The sequence below is a fragment of the Perissodus microlepis genome, chromosome 16, assembly GCF_051167445.1.
Source record: "Perissodus microlepis isolate ML-2025 ecotype Zambia chromosome 16, ASM5116744v1, whole genome shotgun sequence".
Taxonomy (NCBI): domain Eukaryota; kingdom Metazoa; phylum Chordata; class Actinopteri; order Cichliformes; family Cichlidae; genus Perissodus; species Perissodus microlepis.
In genome coordinates, this window is record NC_140476.1 from 13,794,022 (window position 1) to 13,819,066 (window position 25,045).

Sequence of the window (25,045 nt, forward strand, 5' to 3'; positions counted from 1 at the left end):
ACTTTCCTTAATGATTCATTATTTGACTAAATAAACTTTAGATTTTAGATATTGCATCATTTTGATGAGGACCAATCATTTTGTTTGTATAAATCACAACAGATCAACACCTGATTGTATAATGTCTTTATTGGAAGAGTCAGATTATACTGTGCAGTATCATTAGTGACAACCAGGAAAAGCAAAGAGTTAATTTACATTCAAACGTTAGCATTTTATGTGCCATATATGTTTTTGGTAAACAATTTTAAAAGCACAAACTTAAGTAAAGACATTTTATTCACAATTATTAGAGTTTTATTTCCTCTGTAGAGCTTCATCTGCTGCAATACATTCGCCGGCTTCAAAGCCTGGTCAGGTCTGTTTTTCACTGTGGCCACTCCTAGCATTGTGTCCACCTCCGTGTGTGAATAAAGTAGACAACATATAAGAAATGATAACACAGTCAAACTGTATAAACTGTCAGTAAGATCAAAATAAAACAAGGCTGCAGTTCAAATCCAGTCTGAGTGATGTTGTTATCCTTTGGGCTTTTAAATCTGTATCTGTTGGTGCCGAGTGCCCATATTTGTTGAGGGATCTGGCTTTGCAGTGTCCAAGTCATACTTCCCCCATGGGGACAATAAAGTATCTGTCTGTCTATCTACAGACAACACTGCCCAGCCTCTCCACAGTGGTCTGGTCCACCAGAGACAGAATGACTAAGTGCTTTGCTGAACGCCACAGGAGGTCCCTCCTCCCTGCAGTCATCCATCTCTGCTGAAGATGTATAATTTCTTCCTTCTGTTATTCTTATCAGCTGACATTTCACGTACACCAAGATGACTTGCTTCCTGCAAATATCCCCAGTACTGTGCTGTTAATCTACTCCCGTCACACTTTTCTTTCAGTTTATTTTTCCAAATTATGGTTAATTTTCCTTAAAGCGCGTGCTATTTTCCTCCTGAAGATTTGCACTAGTACTTTTTTGGCTCAATCTATTGTATCAATCTTTATTACTGCTACTAATACACAATAGACACTGTTTTTATTAGTATTTCATGTTGAACATATTCATCTACGAGGTGAGCAATTTTCCTGTCACGATAAAAAACAAATGCGGTTGGCAAAGACAGGTCGTCTTTTTTTGGTTTAAGGTAAATGCATTTCGTTTTACAGGTGCTTCTTATTATTTGATTATGCAAGTCAACATTTAATCAGCTTGTAAACTCAGAAGTGCATTAACACATTAAAGTTGAAATGTTGTTTACAGCTGGCTGCGGACTTTCTTAATCACTTCCCTCCACTTTTGGATTGGTGGGCTGCCGCTGGCCACCAGCTTCCTGAGCAAGTGGCAGGGCTGCAGGCTGGGCACATCAGGGTGAGCCTGGTAGTAGTGCTCGAGCCTCTCAAGGACCTTGTTTAGGCCAACTGTGGCAGCGTAAAACATGGGGCCTCCGCGGTGTCTAGGCCAGCTGTAGCCAAACACGTAAATGACGTCGATGTCTTCAGGCCCTGCGGCTATTCCGTCCTCCAGGATGCGAAAGCCCTCATTGATCATGGAATAGAGGCAGCGCTCCAGCACCTCCTGGTGGTCTATGCGGTGTGCCACCAAGGCGTGCCGGGCTCGGTACTCGTCCAGGAAGCTGTGCAACCAAGGGTCAGGCTTAGCCACCTGACTGCCAGGTTTATCATACTGATACCAACCTCTGCCTGTTTTCTGACCAAACCGTCCCTGCTCGCAGAGCAGGTCTCCCAGGGGGCTGTACCTACGACCTTGTCGGAGCCTCGTTGGCGGTCCCGTTGTCGGGTCGGGCATTGCCAAGCCATCAGCCATCCTCACTTTCCAGCCCACATCAAGCCCAGAGAGGTCAGACATTCTGAACACACCCATGGCAAACCCAAACTCCTCCAGCACTTGATCCACAAACTCAGGTGTGGCTCCCTCTTCCAACAAGAAGAGGGCTTGTTCCAAATACGGCTTCAGCATGCGGTTCCCCACAAAACCCCGACAATTTCCAACCGCCACACTGACTTTCCCGATTTTCTTTCCCAGTTGCATGGCAGTTGCCACAGCAAGAGGAGAGGATTTTGGCCCATAAACCACCTCCAGCAGCTTCATGACGTGGGCTGGAGCAAAAAAGTGCATCCCAACCACAAGCTCTGGGTTGCGGGTTTGACAGGCCAGCTGGTCGATATCTAATCCAGAGGTGTTTGAGCACAGGAATGTGCTAGGTTTACAAACAGCGGACAGCTGCTGAAAGACCTTCTTTTTCAGAGCCATGTCCTCAAACACAGCTTCGATGACAAGGTCGACATCTGCTACCGACTGGATGTTACGGCCGTAATTGATCTTGTCTAGAGCAGGAGCGACCCCACGTCTCTTAGCCCCTCGCTCCAACATGCCTGATATTGCCTGCTTTGCCTCCATCAGCTGCTTCTCTTGGGTCTCCACAGCTACCACAGAGAACCCTGCCTGTGCAAGGGCAACAGTTATGCCTCTTCCCATGGTGCCAAGACCTGAAACGACAAAAAAAACAAAACAAAACCAAAAATCACGCTGACTATAGGGGGGAAAAAAAATATCGGAACCAACAGCCATGCAAATGCCAGAGACATTTCTGTTAAATTACAGGATATAAATATATACACGGAACATTTTGTGCAATGCTAGACTGTAAATAGTTTTACGTTGGCAGCATAGCGTTTTTCCAAAGCCTGCAATTTTAATACACAAGCTGCTGAGCTTCACATATCCAGATTGTCATACATCCAAGCCTCGCGGCAGGGAAGAGACATCCATTAAAACTCAGCTGAAGTGTAAACAAGGGCTTAGTTTCCATAGGCAACCTGGATGTGGAGATGCCACTCGGATAGTGAGATGAGTCAACGTGCTTGTGATAAATGAAAAGCTTGGGACAAGTAGAAATTAAAAGCCACAAAAGCCCTTACCAATCACAGCTGCTTTATGTACAGGCCTGGGCTTGCTCGTATCCCAGCGGGCTCCACTGGGCATGCTCCACCTGCCGACGGCTCTCTGAGCAAAGAAAAAGTACTGCAGAGCGCGGGCCTGGCCAGAGGTGAAGAGAGTAGCCATCAGCGCTCTCTCCCGCTCCATTCCCTGATTGTAGGGCAGGGTGGCCGCTGCGCGCACCGCCTGGACACACGCAATTGGTGCTATGGCTCCACGGGCAGTCCGGCGCACCCTCTGCATCACTTCCTCAAACAGAGCAGCCACATCAGAGGGGCACAGACACGGATATGTGCTTATACGACGTGCATCCAGCGGCTGATCTGCAGGGGGGGAAAAAAAGAGAAAGAAAGAAAAAAAGGACGATGTGACCCCAGCCGAATGATCGCCTGCTTTCAGCTTCGTCACACTTCTGACAGCTAAACCTGTAGTCTGCAATTACATTTCTGATTTCTGTGCAGATGCCTCTGCACAATTCAACTTTTCAAACCGAAAAGTGCCTCCCATCTTCCAGAGGTACCACTCTTTTCCACTTTCTCAAATTTGTCAACCAGCACTCAGCACACACAGTCCAGGTGTAATTGGTTTTTCAGGCACACTCATCCACTCAATCACTAGATAGCCCGCTAGCTTATACGTGCAGAGGGATTTGACAGACCATTTCCAGATAATGGGAGGGACCTTGCCAGTTTACTGTTACCATTCACCTTGAATAACGTAGATCTGAAACAGAATGAAAAGAAAAATAGACAAAATAGCAGGTAAATTTCCAACTGTGAGAGCAAAGAAGAGAGGGGGGATAAACTGAATTCGCAATCCTTTGAGTAACATCATTTTTCCCCCCCACAAGCCAAATTACATGAAAAGATTTAATATAAAGATACTAAAACTTTCGAACGTAAGATTTCCCATCTGATGTGTTCAAGCCTGAGGAACAATGACTGTGAAGAAGATGACCACTCGGCTAAAACCTTGTTAAAAATCTTAATTCCCATTCCTGTCTCCTCTGACGTGATTACATGGGACAGTAGTCAGAATCCTTCACAGCTCCACTGAATTACACTCAGCCATGGGTCTGGGCCAGAAACTGGGTCACCATGGCAAAGCTTAAAGGGACAGTGGCCACATTTGATTATGAGTATCCACTTAGTCCAATAAGGAGGTATTTTGCCTAAAACAGCATACTGTAAGTGTGGAATGACTTATGAGGGTCAATTTAAACCAGTTTAATGCACATTCTGTCTACAATAAATGTCTGTGAAGTATTGTGTGTCAGTGCAATGCGATTCCTGTGTAATTTAGGAGAGTATTATTGAAGCGCTTAATCTGTAAATGGTCGAGCTGTGGATTTGTTACGCAGCGGTTGGGAATCCTGGCCGTCCTCACAGATGTAGCGGGACAGATGTTGCAACCGCTGGGGTAAAAAAGTTAATCTCGTCACCAGCCTCGACTCGCGAGCTTGCATGTATATGGTGTGTGTGTGTGAGTGTGTGTGTGTACATCTGCGAGGCCACACATGCATCAGTTTAAGTGCAACTGCTCTTTGGATAAATATGTACCCACACACTGTGTGCACAGACTGATTGTACTCCGTGGGTGTCGTCAGCTGCGCGTCTCGATGTCACAAACAGTCACGCTCGGTTTGTAAATTTAATTGCACATTTCTCGTCCCTACTTAACACCCCTGCTAATCAACCTAAAAGACTGGAGTATCTGTTAAAAATCTCCACAGATTCGGCCCGATCTCCTCAAATCTCCCATCTTGTACGCCGTTGGCTTCTCCGTCTGACTCACTCTAAGCCTCGGCTTTACCAACAACACTCACTTCCTCACCCACTCAAAGTCAACTTGGCAGTAGAGTGCGGAGGAAAAAAAAAAAACATTTGTGTAAAAAAATGTTTTTAAAAAAAGCACAAGACTGCAATCATCTTTTGATTGTAAATCAAACCTAAAGACTTAACTGTTGACGTTTTGTGCAGATGTAGTGAGATTGCTGCCAACATCAATGCCTTCGAAATGAGCCGTCACTGCCAAGAAATCTCACCAGAGATGAAGATGACATCTCTGGAATAAAAATAAATAAATAAATAAAAAAATCTAGCACGCACCCTACAGGGTAGTCATGAAAACATCATCTCACGTTCCTTTCGTGGAGAAGAAACATAAGCTCTCGCAGGGCTATGCCGAGGCTGGACTATGCCGAGGCAGGACTAAAAAAAATGTACCTTCCCCTCACCGAACCACACAGCAGAGTGGGTGGTGTGTGCATTATTCTGCAGTACTAGAGGGAATATAGCACTCATAAATGCTCAAATGAATAAAGGGAATAGGACATTCTGATATGCCTCTCCGCTTTCTTGTTGAGTGTTGGATGAAAGGTTTCATAGTACTTGTGTCTGTATGCCTAATATGAGGTTGCTTAGCTTAGCACAAAGACCGGTAAAAATTGAGGCTTTTTCCCAAAAGTAAACTAGATGACTGAAAAATTTTGTCATATTTTTTCATTCAGGCTGAGTCTACCAATGCTCTCCGTCACTATTTATCACCATCTAGCAAATATGAATGGGCCGCTGTTTCCACTGACTGATAAATCATCCTAAACTATGGGGATGTGGCACACTTCGCAGCCCATTCAGCGAGTAAATGAGGCTGGTACGCACGTGTGGGGGAAATCCTCATCCTCCAAAACGACTGGTGAGGGCCCGTTATGAATATTCTAGGAAAGTTTGTCCCTTTTCGCCCTTCTGAATAATACAGCAAAAGCAGTGAAGACATCAGAGCACATCTGACAGATCCATGAAACATTTATGGCTTCTGTGGTGAAGGATCTGGCTGCTGCATTTTCTCCTTCCTTTTACTTCCACAACCTACATATCAGCGCTTCTTGATGTCAGACTCGCCTAAAATAACTGCTCTAGGTGGAATTTCTTCCCTGCTTCCACAGAATCAATTTTTAAACCAGTGAAGAGAGAGAGTATAACAAGCCAGTGAGTACCATTTGCTTCTTTTTTCCCCTTCATCCACATCTCACCTGCGACTCGCTGGGCAAACTTCACAGCTACATTCACAGTGTTGTGATCAGTAATCTGGTCCACTAATCCGAATTTCAGTGCCTCTGCGGCAGTCACGTGGCGACCTGTGGGAGACATGAGTGTCGTCAAGGCTCCATATGAATGATACGATGAACATAATATGAATTAATGAGGGCCGTTTCAGGTGACCTTGGCATTTAGACGCTTAGCTTAAAACCACATCATCTCCTGTTTTAGTTAAATAAAGGCAACGTCTCACAAAACTAAATAGCATAATAGAGTAAAATAGACTTAAAAAAAAATCAAAAGATGAAGAATTATAGTTGGTGAAGAACATTTCAGACATTCTGAACAGGGCAGTGAATCGCTCCTGCAGCATCACATAGTAAAACGTTAATTCATGCTGACCTCTGCTGGTCATCCATGTAAACTGTCTCCTGGTTTATTTTCATTTTATTTTCAGTCACACGTGAAAAAAAACAAAAAAAAAAACCCTTACTGTTTCCATAGGAATTACAGGGGTAAGTAGCAGACAGGTGCTGCTAATCAAATACAGTTAAATAAATGATCATTAGCAAGTGTGAGCATTTCTATGAAAGCAGGAGCTTTGGCAGACTGTCAACATCCAAACAAATTCAACTCAAGGTCATAGCGTGCAACAATCAGAGAAACTGCAAAAAAATAAAAATAAATAAACCAACTTAAGAGCAACATCTTAGGCCTTAGTTTGTTTGTTAAATATTAAAGTCATGGTTTTACAATCAGAGACACACTGAACAAATATGACTCGTTTGGTTTCCAGGAGAAAGCCTCTTCTCTCCAGAGGCAGCACGGCTCTGTTTGCAGAATTGCATCTGAACAAAACATAAGACTTCTGGAACAATGTCATTTGGACAAACAAGACAAAGTGGAGATGTTTGGTCATAATGCACAGAAAACAAAACACAGCAAATCAGCGCAAACACCTCACAACAACAGTTAACCACTGTGGTGAAGGGCTGATCATTCAGACTCTGTATACCAAAGTATTCTAGAGTCAAATATGAGGCTCTCTGTCCATGAGCTAAAGCTCGGCCAAAATTAGGTCATTGAACTGGACAATGAGCCCAACCACAACAGCAGATCTACAACACTTGCTGTAGGCCCAGTGACTAATATGCTGTGGTGAGACCTTAAGAGAGCTCTGCATACTCAAATGCCAGCAAACCTCAATGAACTGAAGCAATGTTGTAAACACATGATGTGAGAGGCTGATAAAGTCAAACTATTGCCTCCATAGGCGGTTCTACAAGCTACTGAATAGTTTCTCATTAGTTTTTAGCAGGACTGCATACAGTGACATGTCTGGGTGCTTTATTATCAAACGTTTTAGGACGTGCTCTTCTTCAGAAATCAAAAGTTGCTGGGAGTCGCCAAGTTTAGGAAACTTTATTAATCAAAGTCAGACAGTGTTAACTTCTTTCTGCTACCTGTGGTGATGAGGTCCAAGGCAGCCGGGACACCGATGAGCCTCGGCAAACGTTGGCTTCCCCCTGCACCAGGCAGCAGCCCCAGGGTCACCTCTGGAAGTCCCACTCTGGCCTGAAAAGACAAAGACAACAGGACGTACTGAACTGTGGAGGTTTAGACATTAGAGAAAAATGTTTCTGGAAATATTCTTTGAATATGATATGTGTTATTCTGCCTGGCTTCTGTGAGTGACATAAATATCAAATGTATTCTGGACAGATAAGACTTTTTTTAAACCTTTTCAAGTCTGACACAGACTAACTCACTCTTTTTCTAGTCATTTGCACATTTTTTAAAAAAAAAAACAAAACAACATTATTATGCAAAAGCTTCACAACATGCAAGATACTGACAGACATCGATGCGTTACATCGCTGACATTAAAGAGACACTGGCCGACAGGGACAGAGATCTGAAGCATGAACTAACTTTAGAGTGTGCGATCCGATAATGACAGCCAAGTGCCAACTCAAGGCCTCCACCTAAAGCGATCCCCTCTATAGCTGCCACCACGGGCTTGGAAGCAGCCTCGATGGCGTGGATCATCGGTATCAGGGGAGGCCCAGACATCTGTCCCCCAAACTCCTTGATGTCTGCTCCTGTTGCACAAATTCAAATTGACAAAATGATCAGAAACTTAATAATAAAAATAATAAACTTTATTTATAAAGCACACTAAAAAACCAAGGGTATACCAAGGTGCTTGACAAAAATAAAATAGGAAAAGGGAGATGGGAGGGAAAAGAGAAAGGACCTGGCACGTATCAATTATAAAAACCTTGACAATCATAAGATATAAAAGTAGTTCACAAGCATAACGGATAAAAATGTACAACGCACACCAAGTGTTAACTAGGTGGAAAGGCAAGATTAAACAAATAAGTCTTCAGCCGTGATTTAAACAGTGGCATAGAGTCAGACGTCCGGATAGCAACAGGAAGGTTGTTCCATAAGACCGGGGCAGCTACAGCAAACACACGGTCACCACGAGACTTCAGCCGAGAACGAGGTTGCTCCAGAAGAATTTGGGTAGCAGATCTAAGTGCTCTGACAGGAGTGTGTAACCTGAGAAGCTCATTGAGGTAGCTCGGCGCCAAGTTATTAATGGTTTTGTAGGTGAAAAGTAATATTTTAAATTGAATACGGTATTTAATTGGAAGCCAGTGCAAGCCAGCAAGAACAGGAGTGATGGAAGAAAACTTCCTGCTACCTGTCAAAAGGCGTGCCGCCGCATTCTGGACAGTCTGCAATCTAACGAGAAGGGTGGAGGAAAGGCCAATGTAAAGAGAGTTGCAGTAGTCCAACCTGGAAGTCACGAATGCGTGAATGAGTTTTTCCAGGTCAATGTGCGGAATATAGCGCTTAGCCTTAGAAATGAGGCACAGCTGATTAAAACTAGACCTCACAACAGCAGACACTTGCTTGTCAAATTTAAGCGAGCTATCCAGTAGTATGCCCAAATTACTGGCATAATCAGAAGGAGAGCTAGCAAAAGGCATCAGAGCAGCACACAGTTGGTCGCGGGGGATTTTACTATCAAACACCACGATCTCCGTTTTCTTTTCGTTCAGGACAAGAGAATTACTCTTGAACCAACCTTTAACCTCACGCATGCATTCACGAAAATAGTGAAAAGACATAGCAAGATCGTCAGTAATCTCAAAATAAATCTGTATATCATCAGCATAGCAATGAAAGGCAATATTATACTTCTCAAAAATTGCCCCAAGAGGGAGCAGATATAGCGAAAAGAGAATAGGGCCTAATACAGATCCTTGAGGCACACCACAGCGTACAGGTACCGAGGAAGATGAGAAGTTGCCCAAATTAACCGAAAAAGACCTGTCAGCAAGATAAGATTTAAACCAGTTGAGGGCAGTGCCTCTTATACCCACAGTATGCTCAAGTCTTAGTAGAAGAATGTTATGATCGACCATATCAAAAGCAGAGGAAAGGTCCAATAAGACCAGGACCACAGAGCGTCCAGAGTCAGTGCTTACAAATAGGTCATTGAGAACTCTAAGCAAGGCCGTTTCAGTGCTGTGCCGTGGCTTAAAGGCAGACTGAAATTTCTCTGCAATGTTGTTTGCGTCTAAGTACGCCTGAAGCTGAGAGAGAACTAGTCGCTCCAGGATCTTGGACAGAAACGGAAACTTGGAGAAAGAAAGGTCATGAGAGATGGATATGCAGATCAGCAATTCATTATTTTGTGTGGCTCTTTTCTACTTTTCTCAACCTTGTCTGACAGATATATTTGGGTTTTAGTTGAGAAAAAACATGTTTCTCTATTTTTCATATTTTATAGAATGAAACACAACGGTTAAGCAAATAAGCTCCAAGTTAAATGATGGTGGACATAATGACACAAATAGTTGAAAATGTACAGTTTAGGATTATTTCTATGTGAAATTATTTACTTCTGGTTTTGCTTTTGTGTTTACACCTGCAAATGCCATGACAGGATCTGTATTGTTTACTGCATTATGTGTATGCAACAAATCACCTTTTAATGATGGAATATTAACATTAAATTAATAAAAAGGGCAAGAAAAATGTGTTTATTTTGTTAGAGTATCACTAATATGTTTGGTTGCTTGTGAACTTCACTGACACTTTGTTCCCTTTTTAGGGACTCGAGGTGCCCACTCTGAAGGGAATTCAAACTGAAGGGAAAACACCAGAAGAACAAAGTGGGATCAACTTGATCCAATCTGTCATGGAGCATGTTTTTAAAATATACTTTCAAATTTTATTTCAATAGGATAAGTGAAAGAAGATGGGCAGACAGAGACACTTACATTATAAATAATATGATGGTAAATGATAAAAAAAAAAAAAAAAAAAAAAATACATGTCCATACCCCCACAGAATATCCCATTCTGGCCACAGATGACCACAGACTTCACTTCTGGCTCACTGAGTGCTCTCTGCATCAAGTCAACAATGCCTTGCCTCACCGCTGCACTGCATGAGGAAAAAGTCACAACTTTATTTGGCCTTTTTTTCCACCCTTTGTGAAATTTGAAACTTAACAGTAAACTGTTCTGCTGTAGCCCTTCTTCACAAATTTAAAATAAAAGCATGTAACAAATACAGGCACAGCAGTATAAACTTTGATAATTAACATCTATGTACTTTATTTTTTGATAATTTTATCTTACGAAGCTACTAAAATGCATCATACAGTCTATTAAATCTTAAGGTACAGGGCAACGATAGCATAACTAGAGAGTAAATAGATTCAATTATTGCTACAGCTTAAGTGACTTAAAGTAAACTTGTGAGGTCCAGTAAAGGTTCCAGGGTCCAGTAGATCACACTGTGGTTGGGTGAGTTGTTAATTAATCACAGTTCTCTGTTGTAATGTATTAAGCCTCAAGCTGTTCCTAAAGCAGCGGTGGTAATAAATCACCCTGAAGTAAATGCCGTGAATGAGATTAACTGATCACTAAAATGTACTTAAAGGTATGAAAACCTACTGACTCTATATGCAGAAGAATGGCAGCTGCCAGTTTAGGAATAATCTGCATGATGAGACAGCCGTCTATAAAAAGTACCAACTACAAAACCTTTGTGTCTATTTGTAAACAGGCTGTAGACACCAGGGTTTATGAAGGGGTGTATATAAAATAAACAAAGGACCTGTTTTGCAAGTAGCGACTCTGCGCTCTACATTATAAGCAATCCACTTCTTTATGGCAAATTAAAATATCTTTATACAACTAATATGGTATTTGTTTTAATTTTCTACTTCCCTCTTGGCCAGATTTATTTAAAAAAAAAACATTAAGTATGATAAGTCTTTTTAGTGGATAAATAAAGGACATATAACAGTCACTTCAACTTTGGCACAGAAAGACTTGATATCACTCACGTTTGACAGATTATGGTTCAAGCCATTTACAACAGCAATCAGAGGATCACTCTCTCTGACGCCACCCTCTGGTAAAACACCTGAGTTACTATCTTCTGGTGCACAAAGCTCTCTTTCGTGATTTCTACTTTCTACTTTTCTACTTGTTCTTGTGTAAGCTGAAAATTGCTGTTGCAGCTACAGCTCTACTGCATATAAAATCAATCAGGCACATGTGAATTCGCATTACGAGACACGCTAAAAAAAGAAAATTGCAGTATAAGAAGTTGTGCAGACCAAGTTCATTAAATCGGCTCACCTGAGTGCATTAACGGGAGGACTTTGGAGAGTAATCAAGCCCACGGAGCCCGAAACGCGAGTGTACTGAGCCATGGTGTCGAAGGAATACTTGGAGATGTCGCACTCTCTTTTTTGCTGTGCAGACTGAACTTTGAAACTTGACTTTAATCCAGTTAGCAATCCTTCATCACCTTTGTCACACTTCCTCCCCCTCCGTGTAAACAAACGCTCTTCTTCTACGGCAAACACTCGCGCTTATCGCCCCCTACCGGAAGCAGAGTTTATAAATAATTATTTTCCCCCCGCCTTTTATATTATTGATATGTACTTTAATCTGATTATTAAATTATAAGATATACTTGTGGGTGCTAGTGGGTTAGTAATTTGAATATTTTAACTGTTCTATTGACATGGGGATGTGACGTCACTGCGGCGGTTGGTTGCCGCTTCTTGCCGTTGCTATTCTCGCTGACAGCAACCGGGACGTGAAGCTTTTTTCTGGCTATCAAACTCAGGGGAACATGCGCTCGCTCGTAGGACTAATTACGGTTGTCGCCGCAGCCAGCTTGTATCTATATTCCCTGTCCTTGTACCTCCCCGCGGGACCAAGAAAGCGTTCTGTCCGGAGCGCCGAGGCTGGATATGTGTCCGAGGAGCAACAGCAGCAGCCCGGCGACTCCTTGGACGAAGAAGAGCCCAGCAGGTGACCGGTATATTTAGCCGCTGGCTGGTAACCCATAGTTTAGGGCTTTGTTATATGCTGTGCATAATTTAGCTTTCTTTAAATTGGACCCTGCTGGGTCACTAGTAAGCTAATGTTAGCATGCAGCTCATAAAAAGACAGGCAGCGTATGTGCAGGCTTTTAACCCCCCTTTAAAAAGCAGTGACTCTAAAAACTAACTAACTTTAACTGAAGCCTCTTTTGGAAAAGCTAAAGTTAAAATAGCAAGTCCAGTTTTTGCTTCTGTTTTAACTTGTGAGGGTTGTCATCAGGTCATAACTGACAAGTGCTGTGTTGTTGTTTACTGTAGAAATGTAATTTGGTTTTAATACAGTAGATTAACAATGTCCATCTCTTCCTGCATTATTTTGCGTTTATCTGGGCACAACCTTTTTTTCCCACTGAAGTGTAGTTTTGGTAATGAATGAAAAAGAACACGTTTAAAGCTGTGTCATCCCAAACCAAGTCACGATTTTTCCCCATATAAAAGTTGCACCAAGCCAGGACCCTCTTCGCCTAAATTACATGCAGAGCATTCAAGTTTTCAAGCGAGGTCCCATTTTTGAGTGAGGAAACCTCCTTCCGGTGTTTGTGTCATTCAGACACTTCATAGAAAGAGGTGTAATGGGATCCTCATATCATTCATTAGCCTAAAATAATACTTGTGCTCATTAGGTACACTTTTTTGACTGCTTGTTAACACAAATATATAATCAGCCAATCACACGGTGTGAGTGGCAGTTCTCTGGGTGAACATGGCTTGTTCTCACAGCACATCAAGCCCTGAAGCAGATGGGCTACAGGGCAGAATATTACATAGGAAAAGGAAACTGATGCTGGAATTCAAAGCAGATTTTTCAGCACCCTTTGGGTACTTTTGTACCAGCTGACCATTGTTTAAACACCACAGCCTACCTGAGTGTCATTGTTGACCATGTTCTTTCCTTTATAGCAGCAGTGTGTCCATTGTCTTCTTCCAGAAGAATAATGCACTGTGTCAGATACACTAAATCTGGTTTCTTCAACATGAAAATTAGGTCATTGCACTCAAATGGCCTCCACAGTCACCAGATCTCAATCTAATAGAGCACCTCTGGGATGTGGTGGGATGGGATATTTGCATCCATGGATGTGCAGCTGACAAAATCTGCAGCAACAGTGTGATGCTAACTGTTTGACTCTGTCTCACAAAGAATGAACTTTTCAAAGAAACTCACTTCATTCTTTGTACTTATCTTGGATTGAAGTGAGATTTGTCTATAGTAAAACAGATGGTAGTTAGAAAAAATTGCAGTTTCTTTAAAAAATAGCTTAGTTTTTTAAGTGATGTAAAAAGACTGTTTTGGTATCAGTTTTAGCAGATAAGTATAGGTATAGAGCCATGTTTGTAGTCCCCTCAGAAATCACATGGGTTACTCTTTTGGCTATTTAAATCTAAAAGTAACTTTAAGTTAAAACATTTTTGATCACAATGATATTTTTTCTGTGCTGCCAGTCTTTCTGTGAACATGAAACTGGCCTGACAGAAATGACTAACTTAAATGTGAATGTTCTCACAGGTTAAAGTTCCCTTCAGACTTGGAGGAGCTGCGGGAACTCGCTGAACTCTTGCAGTTCTACAAGACAGAGCACACTGGATATGTCCTGCTCCTCTTCTGCAGTGCTTATCTCTACAAGCAGTCCTTTGCTATTCCTGGATCCTCATTCCTGGTAAGGTAATAATGTCCTGTGTACAGATAGATCCAGGATGATAAGGCAAGCATTGTGATGAGCACAAAACTGGTAGATTTCTTGTGCTGGTTGTCTTAAAAACACATGTAAAATCCTTTTAATGAAGCATTTTGTATGTTTAAATACATTACGAGAACACATGGGCTAAAATATGCCAAAAGTGTCACATCTTGTAGGTGTGAAAAGATTACATTTGCATGCAAGATGAAGGAAAATTCAAAAGGCACTTGGGCAGCATGCGGTATGCAGCTTGTGTCTCTTGTTTAAATAAATGCGGAGGATAAAAGAATATTCAGATAATGCAAATGACAATCTGAGTGGGCAGAACTGCCAAAATACTGGCTTCACACCAGTGTTAGATCACAAAGTATTTCTCTCCTTTCGCATGTAGAGACGCCACAGAGCTGTGTGTCAGATGATGCCTATTAACGCGGGCTTTTGGTCTCCATTTGTCATTGTGTAGAACATTCTTGCAGGAGCTATATTTGGACCCTATCAAGGACTGCTGCTTGCCTGTGTGCTCACAACTGTGGGCTCTACAATGTGCTTCCTCCTCTCCCAATTCTTTGGAAAACACTACATTGTGAACCTCTTCCCAGATAAAGTCTCCACGTTGCAGAGAAAGGTATGACCGGGCTGTCACACAAACAAAACACACTGAAGGAAAGATAGTAAGTTTTTGAAATACCGGTGGACTAAAATTAACAGTTGTTTTCTCAGAGAACAACTGTTAATTTGGCTGCTTGTGCTGTAAATAAACATTAAAGAGGGCTACGCTTTATCTTATTTACAAAAATCAAAGGTTTTACCTGTCAAGCTATTATTACCAATAACACTTCCTACAAGAAGACATTGGCCATATCATATTATCACTTTAGAAATCCAGTATACTCATTTCTACACATAGAATCTGATAAATCAGTGACTTCTTGTCCTTGAAAAGGAAGAAATGGTTGACAGGTGTAATTTCAGACTCTGCTGTCAAATGTGTAGAAGCGACATTGTTGTGTTCCCTCACGAAGCCCAGGAGAAAGTTTGACACAGAGCCAGCCATAGCCTAAAATTTCAGAGATAACAGCTACCACAATGTCAGCTTTCTTTGTTAGGTAGGAACTTTCTGCTTCAGGCTGTATGTGTGCTTATGTGAAAGGGGGTGTTTGCTACATCACTCTTCTTGCTCATAAAATAGATTGAGTCCCACCTACTCCAGTCAGAGACACCTGGTGATAGAGCAGGTGATAGAGATCTGTAAAGAATATGAAATATGTAACCACTGAAGGCAATACTGCTGGCTCAAAGAAAAAAAAAGACAACAGGACAACGCTGGCAGGAAGTCATTAATCTTGTGAATTCATGAGTTTATGTGTTGTTGTTGTTTTTGGTTTTTTCTGACACCTGCACATTAGACTCTGAAACCTTAAACTCGATCCACTTAAACAGCTCTGTTTCCCATCTCACCGTCTGACGACTGAGACGTGGAAATCACTTTAGTTTGTTGCCAAATGAAAATTTAATTAATTAGCTATTAAATATTTTGGCTGATGAATATCCTACAAATAAATCCTAAAAATAGGTTAAAAGATCAGCTGGTCTATGTTTAACCTGCGGCTTAAACAGTGTGAAACAGACTTGGCAGTTCCAGGCATAAAAGCATTCTGTGTAAGAGTGCAAATAACTCAGCTCAACATACACTATATTGCCAAAAGTATTCACTCATCCATCCAGATGATTGAATTCAATCCAATAGAACTCCTCCGGGATGAATGAGAGCGGAGACAGGCCTTCCTGTCCAGCACAGTGTCTGACCTTACAAATGTGCTTTTGGAACAATGGTCAAAAATTCCCATAAACAGACTCATTAACTGTTATATCCTTTTCAGACGAGATCGGGTCGGGTGTGCTCAGGGATGTATGGCTGTAAGCTAAGGTGCGAAGGGTGGGCCGACATCATATTAAGCGCTATGGGTTAAGAATGGGATGTCACTAAAGTTCACATGTGTGTGTGAAGCCAAACAAGCGAATACATTTGGTATTATGTCACTAAGCTATTAATTTTGCTTGGTAGTACAGTGCTCAGGGGATGTGAGAGAAGCAATAGTGAAAAACGAGTCAATATTTTTTTTTAAATTTTTATAATTAAACCGAAAGAGATCAAATGCGGCAAAACCTGAGACATGGCTTTGCTGTGTGGGTCGCAAAAAGAATAAGTTGAAGAGAACTGATCAAACACGCTCCTATGCACGGCTCACATGCTGACACAGCAGTGGCTCTCCCTGACCTAAAGTACTCCCTGGTGCTGAATGCTGAGTGGAGTCAGCTGCAGAGGGCGGTGCCAAGGACAGGAGAGAGGGATAACCCACGCGCACAGGCAAAATAAGGTAGGCCTGCTGGGCCTGTAACGGACGTATATGTACTGACAAGATGAGCTTCTTCGTAGCTGGTGGGTGTTTGGCAAATATCCGAGTATACTGAGAGTTATGTCAGATTTGGATTTGCATTATTATTCACCAAAAGGACTACTTGACTGTAACGCTTTGAAAAGATGACTCTTGGTATAGTTTTGCTGATGAGTTAACTTGCGCGTGACTAGTTGATGTGAACAGGGGACGAGAACGATGACACACACCTACCGCCTGCCTCTGTAAATATCTCCAGCCCGTCTGATCTGTTCTCCATATCTTCCAGGTGGAGGAAAACCAGGACTGTTTGTTCTTCTTCCTGCTCTTCCTGAGGTTCTTTCCCATGACTCCCAACTGGTTTCTGAATATGTCTGCCCCAATTGTAAACATCCCCATCACCTTCTTTTTCTGCTCAGTCTTCATTGGTAAGCACACACAGATTTTCTGCTTGGTGACACTAAGTGAGGTACGTCTAGCACTCCACATTGAAAACCAAATACTGGATAACGATGGGCTTCAGCTTTTAAAATAGTCAGTCACTATTGACAGGCTAAAACCAAGCTTATTAGCTTTAACTTTTTTGAATTATCGCTCCCTGGAAAACTCTGCTATATCTATTAATACACCTCTAGATTTAGATAATTCTGTGCCTATAAAAAATCATAGCCATATCTGACTTAAACTGACCGATTTCCTCGTCTTTAAACGATACAGTTGCAGGCATCTTTGATCTGGTCATGGTCATTAAACTTGCACAGAGAGCAACAACCTCTTTGACTCTGACTTTCAGGTTGAAAGTTAAATCATACCGTTAATAGAAAAGGAACAGAACAGGTATAAATGTTGGCAACAGTGTCGGCCACTTGTAGGCTCTTAGTATCCAGCGCCCATCACACACATGAAAACGTTGTTTTTTCCTTACTAATTTTGATAAATGCATTTGTTTGTTTTTAAGGGTATTAACAAAATTATTACTTATATGTTCGAAATAAAAATTGAATTGATTGTGATGTTGTTACTTACCAGCTCATGCCAGGCCTCCTACAGCTGGCATTAAACCTAATTAAACTCCTCTTCACAGCACAGACTTAAGCCTGGTTTCTACATAGATATGCACACTAAGAATTTATATGGTGGCATATGCCAACATTCCGGTTTAACCACATGAGTTGTAATAGATTAAAAACAAGAAACTGTTTTTTAAAGGGGGGGGAAAAAAAAAACAGTTTTCATGTGATAGCATAGGGTTAGGATTATGGGTTCTTGGACCTTACAGGGTTAAGCAACAACAACACAACGCTGCATCTGTCATTGCAAATTAAGTTACCCATCGTGTCTCAGCACAATTTGTTCTTCCTCTATTGTCCGCTTCTTCAGGCCTCCTGCCATACAACTTCATCTGCGTCCAGACAGGCGTCATGCTATCCGAGGTGTCATCGCTGGATGACTTGTTCTCCTGGGAGCGGCTCCTGCAGCTGCTGGCCATCGCCTGCATGGCTCTGCTGCCTGGTGCCCTCATCCGCCGCTTCAGTCAGAAGCGACTCAAACTTGGCATCCAGTCACAGAATGGACTCGATAAGAAGGTCCAGTGATCCATCCTGGGACTGAGTTTGTTTGTTAACATACTGATGCCTTCTGCCCTCGAGAGCGAATGAAACACACACACACGTAAAGTGCTTTACTGTTGCAGAGCCACCTGGACAAATCACAGTGAGAGTATTTGAGGAGAATTATGTCCTACCAGATATTTCCGTGCCACATGTTGGCACAGCAGTAAATGTTTATAGATGTAGGAATGTACAGTGGTGACACGAAGAGGAGGGAGGGGGGCATTTTAAGGAAACTTTGCTCTTGCACTCATGTTCAGAAAGCAAGTGTTCAAAGTGCCTGTCGTGGAGTTTTGAACTCACACTTCTACCTCCATGAGCACCAGAAAGAGATGGTGTGAATGTTTGTTGATCATGGTTTTGTGGGGCTTTTATGATTTATTTTATTTTTTATTGTTTTGACAATTGCTTCTTGCAGTTTCAGTGTTAATCTTTTTTTTGGGGGGGGGTCATTTAGAGGCCAGAATTCGACCTCTGGAAAAGCAGCGTGACCGGTTTTAATGGCTCGTTATATGGGACGTGTTTAACGTGTTAAGGTGTTCTCCGGTATTGTCTGAAAACCAATGTGCAGTTAATTTGGGTGACTTGAAGCTTTAATCCTGCTAGAAAAAAATCCTTCTTTGCAGTCATTTTATTGGTTTAGCAGTAAAATGTCTTTCTTCTGATTTGTATATTTTGTTTTAATGTATGGGTTTCAAATTTAATACTTGGTGATCTTGTGCACGGTGCAAGATGAAGCAGAATCACTGAGCAGAAGCTCCAGTGCACTCGGTGAATGAAGGGATTTGTTTTTTTTTTTTAATGGTTGTACTTATATCGGGCGTTTTTTCAGTGTGACTGACCTTTGGTGTGTCAGATTGTAAGTGTTGAAAGCACCTTTATTAGAGAGGTACAAAACCTTTGAAATAATAAAACGTGAAAACAGTTTTCTTTCAAATATTCTTTATTGCTCAGATCCAGGTTGCTCAGCAATACAGTTCACTCACAACTCAAAACAACAGCATGGCTGTTACCAGAAAGGCACGGATCCACGAGATGTAGTAACAATGGATCGTATGTCTGTCCAGTGCACAGTCACCAATTACCTTGAGGTGTTTTTGGGACCTTTTGGCCTGTGGGAAATGTAGGACGTGAGGGTTTGTGACCTACTGAGGAAACAAAAGGAATCTCCCAAATGGTGAAGAGCAGTTAAGAGTCGGATCGATGTAAAACCACAAATTGAAGTATAGTGCTATATGACGTGTAGTACATACTGGATCGCCTGCAATAGTCTCATGCAAGTCTTTGCATTTTTCTCAGTTCACAAGTTAGGACGACAAAAAAACAAAACAAAAAAAAACCCACTGCTGTGGTTCTGCACATCTGACCAGACTCGATCCTTCATCACCTGATCCATACTTGTTTTTGTTAATTTGGATGGTGTTGAATATTCAGTCCCATAGGCAGAACAACTTTTACCAGCACTTTTATTTTCAGATCTGGTTACTCTGCCCACTCATATCTACTTTGCATTTTCTTTTTCTTATCCCCCCACCTCCCCCATCCCAATCTTCAAATCTGTTTAAAATCCTAGCTAGGACACAATTTAACAGCAAGTAGTGATCTAACATGACTGGATATTAAAGAATCCCAGCTACTGCTCCAGACTACATTATTTAATCAGTGTAACTGACAAGAAAACCAGATCAACAGAAAACAAAATAAAGCCTAAGTTATTCAACCGCTGTGCGATATGACTAACAGCACTGTGCGTCCTCAGTGATGCGAGTGTGTTTTTTCTGATACTGAAATTAATGCCTAGCAACACCCTACTGAACCTAGAAACACCAAAATCCTTGGAAGTAAAAAAGAAAGTTACTATGATGTTTGCAGGTTTTGCCTCAGACTGTGGCTGAGGGGAAACCTGCTCTTCTAGTAAAGAGCCAAAAACACAAGAGAGGCGGAGGCCTGAGGAGTCCTCTGCAATGCGAGAAAAGAACTTCAAATCTGCTCTAGGAAAAAGAAAAAAAAAGAGGAAAAAAAAAAAAACCTACTCCTGCCAGTCAGACAAACCGTAAGTGACAAAATTCAATTTTCCAGTGCTACTGCGAACAGACATGCCCTACTAAAGTGAAGCAGCCCACCGCAGGAGTCATGCGCTCCAACAGAAGCACTGTACTGCATTCGTGTGGGTAAGGTCAGGGTAATTGAATCAGGTCTGGCGAGCTAACATCATCAGTATGAGGTACTGTACCGGCTGTGGTGGAGGCGTGCTGAAGCAGCCCCAGGCATTGTGTGAGTTTGATAGACCTTTATGTTTTATTTTGCTAATCTGTGTTCACTGGGACCAAAAAAAAAAAAAAAGGATCCTCATCTGATGGAAAACAAAAAGAAAAAAAATCCCTAAAATAGTGCCAAAACCAAACTAACTTTTACTACATCATTTATTTATTATATTCCTTTGCCCTACACTGGTTTTAGTAACTGTAACTAAGTCAGCCTTGGATTCAGAGGTAATTCTGAAATGTACAGCACAAAAAAAAAAATAAACGTAATAACCGGTAGATCGATGAGAAAACCATTTAGAGGTCAGCTTGAGGGAACCTGTGACGCTCTAAACTTCTCCCACCATTTCTCACAATGCAGGCGCAGACTGGTAGGTGTTATAGAGAGACAGAAAACGATGCATTAATGTGCGACTATTGTACATGTTTACAGATATACAGTTATCCTGTCGTACACAGTGACATTTCAACGACTAGAGTTGTTCTACATTCTACACAGAAGACTAGGGCTTCACACCACGTTCAAGAGTCCTGTCAGTGTATTTTTGCAGCTTTGTGTTTTCATCAAATCAACCCCAGAGGATGCTGTTATCAAATAGAGCTGGTAAAATTGGGTTGTTATAAAAAAACAAAACAAAAGTAATTTATTTTTTTATGTTATTTTTTTCCACAAGTGAATAAACGTCGTGGTTTGTTGTTAAAAGTCTCAAAAAACCTGGAGGTACGGTTGGGAAAGACAAACAAAAAAAAAACAAAAACAGGAGGTACAGTCGGTTAGTTTCTGTTTCTATCAACTGATTTTTCTTTTTTTTCGTTCTCTTTAATTTCTTTGAAGGTGAAATCAGTACACAACATCCACATTCAGAACCACATCGGGCAGGTATGTACCCCTTAGATCCTGCTCTTCATTCCTTTCTAGCAAACAAAACAAAAAAAAAAACTGACTTGGAAATTCTTTTGTATCATTAAGAGGTTGTATGGCGTCCAGGCAAACAGTCCGACAAAGTTGACTACGGTTATTTTTAGTTGATTTTTTCTTTTACAAAGTTTCACTAGTCGGCTGGACCTGAAGAGAGTAGAGATTACTGTAGATCTTTTATCTTTTTTCATTTCATTAAAAAAGAAAATTAAAAACGCTCAAAATGATTAGTTAACAAGGCATACAAAAATGTGGAAAAAGGGGGAAATGAAAGATTGGACTGAGGTACCCTGAAGCCTGAGGTAGATCACAATACTGACATGCGCACTGTTCACATCCCGACCACAAGTTAACGCGGTGGTTCGCTTTTACTGCTTTCCTATTTTTTCAGGTTTTTATTCATTATATTATTATTCATAGTCTAGTTTTTGTTTTAGTTTTTTCAAGAAAATAAACACTTCCCTTCAAAATAATATGGCAGTGTCCCACTGAGGAAAAAAAGAAAAGGACTTTGTCTTCTTTTTGTTTCTTATCAATAGCTCTCATGACAAAATAGGAAAAAATAGATTCATAAATATTACTCTCTCTTTTTATATATATATACACACACACACACACACACACACACACACACACACACACGGAGGAAGCTGTGCGTATTGGCAATAACCTTGCGTCTGGAAGATGAAGCTGATGGGTGATGTATGAAAGGTGACAAAATAAGGCAACAAGCTTCTATGTTCTTCAAAGTAAAGCACAAAGGGACACCAGGACCTGCGTGTCCAGCGTGCCCGCAGAGCAGGCGGCCAGCTCGCCAAAATAATTTTTTTTAATTTAAAAAAAAAAAAAAAAAAAAAAAGCGAAAAGAACAGAGAGCAAGAGGATGACAATCTGTGTGTCGTGTGCCGCTGGCCTGGCCTGCTGGACACGGCAGGGGTGATATCTGTATTTTTTTCTAAAAAGGCTGCATTTTGTACATTCACAGCTGTCATGCCATTTTTAGAAAGCTCCCTGACAAGAGAGGGTTAAAGCCAAACGCGGCTGCGGCTGGTCGTGTACCACAGGTCATACAGCGCCTCCCTAAAATCCCACACACCAGAGGTCTGCACCCTCCCTCCCCCTAACCCTCCCAACCCTGCCCCGAACCCTGTCCCCCTCCTTTGCCGGGCCCTCAGCTCACATTCTGTGCTGGCCCTTGGGACGTCCTCATAAGGCCAAGCGTGTGGCGGCGCGCGTCCGAAAAAGACCAGTTAACGGGCGAACGCGCACCGCTCGTTAAGACGTCAGTTTTTGCTCTGATTGAAGAGGCGACGACGAGCGTGAACACAGACGACGTCTACTGCACAGCATGACAGAATTTTACTGATTACAAAAAAAAAGAAAGAAAAAAGAAAAATCCCTCAGTTGCATTTAACCTCTCTTGAGCAAAAGTGGCAGTCAGTTCAAGGTTATCAAAAAGCTACGGAAAGTTTTTTTATCCCATTTTTTTAAAAAAGAAAAAACCCAAACAAAAACAAAAGAAAAGACATGGTGTCCGATGAGAGAGAGTGATGAGAAGTGAAGCAGAAATTAGAAGAAAAGAGAGAAAAAAAAAAAAAAAAAAAAAGCTTAGTATCAGATATGAATGGTGAGATATATTTGAAAGGGACGTTATCTTTTGCGTTGGCACACACACAGGCTTGTTACAAAGACTCAGAACCATTCACCTTATTTACTTATAGGGGTTTTCTTTTCAAATTTCAGTGGCCTAAAAATGGGAACAAACAAGGGGAGGCTGTCAATCAATCGATTACTCAGTCAATCAATCTCAGGTACAAGCAAAATACTAACACCAAGCTCTACTGTCATTTTGATGAATAAAATAACAGAGCATGCTCTCAGTGTGTATCCATACACGTTTCTACTGCATTAATACTGCTAAGGATATTTGATCTCACAATCTAAATATCTCAAACACGCGTGAGAGAAGGAGTCCGCTGTCGCTGGCTCTCGCTCTAACCCAAAATATCAATCACAATGCCTCGTACACGCTCGTGTTAAAATAGAGTTGCATTTTCTCTTTTTCTTTTTTTAGGCCTATGTTAGTCCAACTAAAGAGATAACGTTATGCAGGGCGACAAACTAGTTTTTTTTTAACCGTGAAGACAACAGTTCCCAAATTTTCTGCCATTTCTGCCTTTCTTGTAGGTTTTTCTTTTTTTGGTCTTTTTGTTTCTTTATTAATTTTTTTTTTTTTTAGCTTCAGTACGATTTCTCCCAATCTATCTGCTCTCACAGGGCTGGCAGTGCACACAATGCCCTCAGCCTTTGGCTCTCACTTGTGTCCCCCCTAGCGAAGTTCTTTGGTTTTGATCCCGGTGCTGCTGGTCTGCCCTGCATGTCCCCCTTGGCCTTGGCCTTAGTCTGGATAGGTCTCTGTTCATTTGGGAGGGCTACATTCATTGGCTGGTGCCCACTGGAGCCACCCGGCTGGTCACTTGGAGTGGTGCGGTGACACAGCGGCGCCCTGCTGGTGCTTCTGTTCCTGCTGTTTGACCTGCTGAATGATCTCCCGGATCTTCCTCTGTGCAGTCTGTAGGAGAGATCAAGAATTAACACAGCAGCAGAACATAACAGGTTCAAGTAAGAATAATGAACAAAGTAAATGACAATCATCAATAAAAATACAAGTGTAGACAGATACATTTAGGTAAATGCAGTATGCAAGCTTTATCTGAAAGAAAGCGTTACAGATATGAGCAGAGCAACATCCAAAACTGTGTGTGTGTGTCCGCTTGTTTGTCAATTTTAATATTGCAGAAAATGCATGAGCCGATTTAAACTGCGCTCAAAAAAAGAAAAATACAATTTTATACCATTTTTAAAGCACTTGGATGCATTAATCTGACTGCAGCCGACTGAGCCAACTAAATGTGACACGTGTGAAAGCCAGTGAACAGCTACCCATTTGTTTTCACTTTATTATTACTAGTTACTCATATAGACAGTTACATAACAGTCACATTCAGCACACTCAGCTTTGGGCTGATTAGATTTCTCCACCATCAGAAAACTTTCATGTCCAGCTGGTTACAATGAAAACAAATTGTACTACCAGCTGTCTACATCTGCCAAGCAAAAGATATGCGCAGCTAAGGGCTCAGCCAAGGGGGGCAATATTAATGTTAACATCCTCTCCTGCTGTCACAACCATGAGCCTCTCGTTACAGGCAGATGGATGCTGCCTTCTACACAGCGATAGTAACGGCAGGCGGCTCGGCAGAAAGGAAATCCTTTTTACATAACAGAGGTCTGCACAAGTTTATAATAACTGGGTCACGAAAAAGGTTTTAAGGTTTTTAATCCATTACAGGCACTTTGAGCAACACAATATAGCTGCCATTTAGTTCAATTGTATTCAAAAGCAGGCAGACATTTATGCATCTCCAAAAAAAAAAAAAAAAAAAAAAAAAAAAAAAAAAAAAAGGGGGGGGGGGGGGGGGGGGCTGCTCACACTAAAATAATCTAGATGGTTTTAGCACTGCAGGCCAGAAGAGAATACACATAAACATAGGGGAAGCATGTTGCGGCTGAACAAAGAGCCATTAGACAGAATACACCAGGTTTTATGATCATATAAAAATGTGGACATTACACCGCGTTTTATTGTTTTATGCGATTTAACAATGCCTTTTGTACGCTGTGGCTGCAGCTATTCTTTTGATACCTGTGCAGCAGCAGAACTAATTAGCCAAATAATGAGTATCGCTGGTTTAATT

The 25,045-nt window shown here is 41.6% G+C and overlaps 3 protein-coding genes across 8 annotated transcripts in view; 1 reads left to right on the forward strand and 2 right to left on the reverse strand.

Moving 5' to 3' along the window:
• Positions 1-111: 111 nt before the first annotated feature.
• Positions 112-11,880, reverse strand: ehhadh (enoyl-CoA, hydratase/3-hydroxyacyl CoA dehydrogenase). 2 transcript variants are annotated; one of them, XM_084908334.1, is made up of 7 exons: positions 11,665-11,880; positions 10,353-10,456; positions 7,921-8,090; positions 7,452-7,563; positions 5,982-6,086; positions 2,932-3,273; positions 112-2,499 (listed from the first exon to the last, which is right to left on the reverse strand). In XM_084908334.1, exons 1-7 carry the CDS (start codon positions 11,736-11,738, stop codon positions 1,247-1,249), a joined length of 2,160 nt encoding a protein of 719 aa, XP_084764460.1. In that variant the 5' UTR covers positions 11,739-11,880; the 3' UTR covers positions 112-1,246. The 2 variants fall into 2 exon arrangements, with proteins under 2 accessions (XP_084764460.1, XP_084764461.1); XM_084908335.1 differs by lacking the exon at positions 10,353-10,456 and having other exon boundaries at positions 11,665-11,778.
• Positions 11,881-12,061: 181 nt separating this feature from the next.
• On the forward strand, positions 12,062-19,029 carry tmem41aa (transmembrane protein 41aa). The gene is made up of 5 exons (XM_084908344.1): positions 12,062-12,348; positions 13,927-14,077; positions 14,562-14,723; positions 16,784-16,922; positions 17,875-19,029. Exons 1-5 carry the CDS (start codon positions 12,167-12,169, stop codon positions 18,087-18,089), a joined length of 849 nt encoding a protein of 282 aa, XP_084764470.1. The 5' UTR covers positions 12,062-12,166; the 3' UTR covers positions 18,090-19,029.
• The window catches only part of igf2bp2a (insulin-like growth factor 2 mRNA binding protein 2a), a 61,216-nt gene continuing 55,200 nt past the window's right edge, over positions 19,030-25,045 (reverse strand). For all 5 annotated transcript variants that reach the window (XM_084908336.1, XM_084908338.1, XM_084908337.1 and 2 more), the window contains one exon: positions 19,030-23,859. In XM_084908336.1, the coding sequence (XP_084764462.1) occupies positions 23,761-23,859 (99 nt within the window). In that variant the 3' untranslated portion in view covers positions 19,030-23,760. The remainder of the gene's footprint in view (positions 23,860-25,045) is intronic.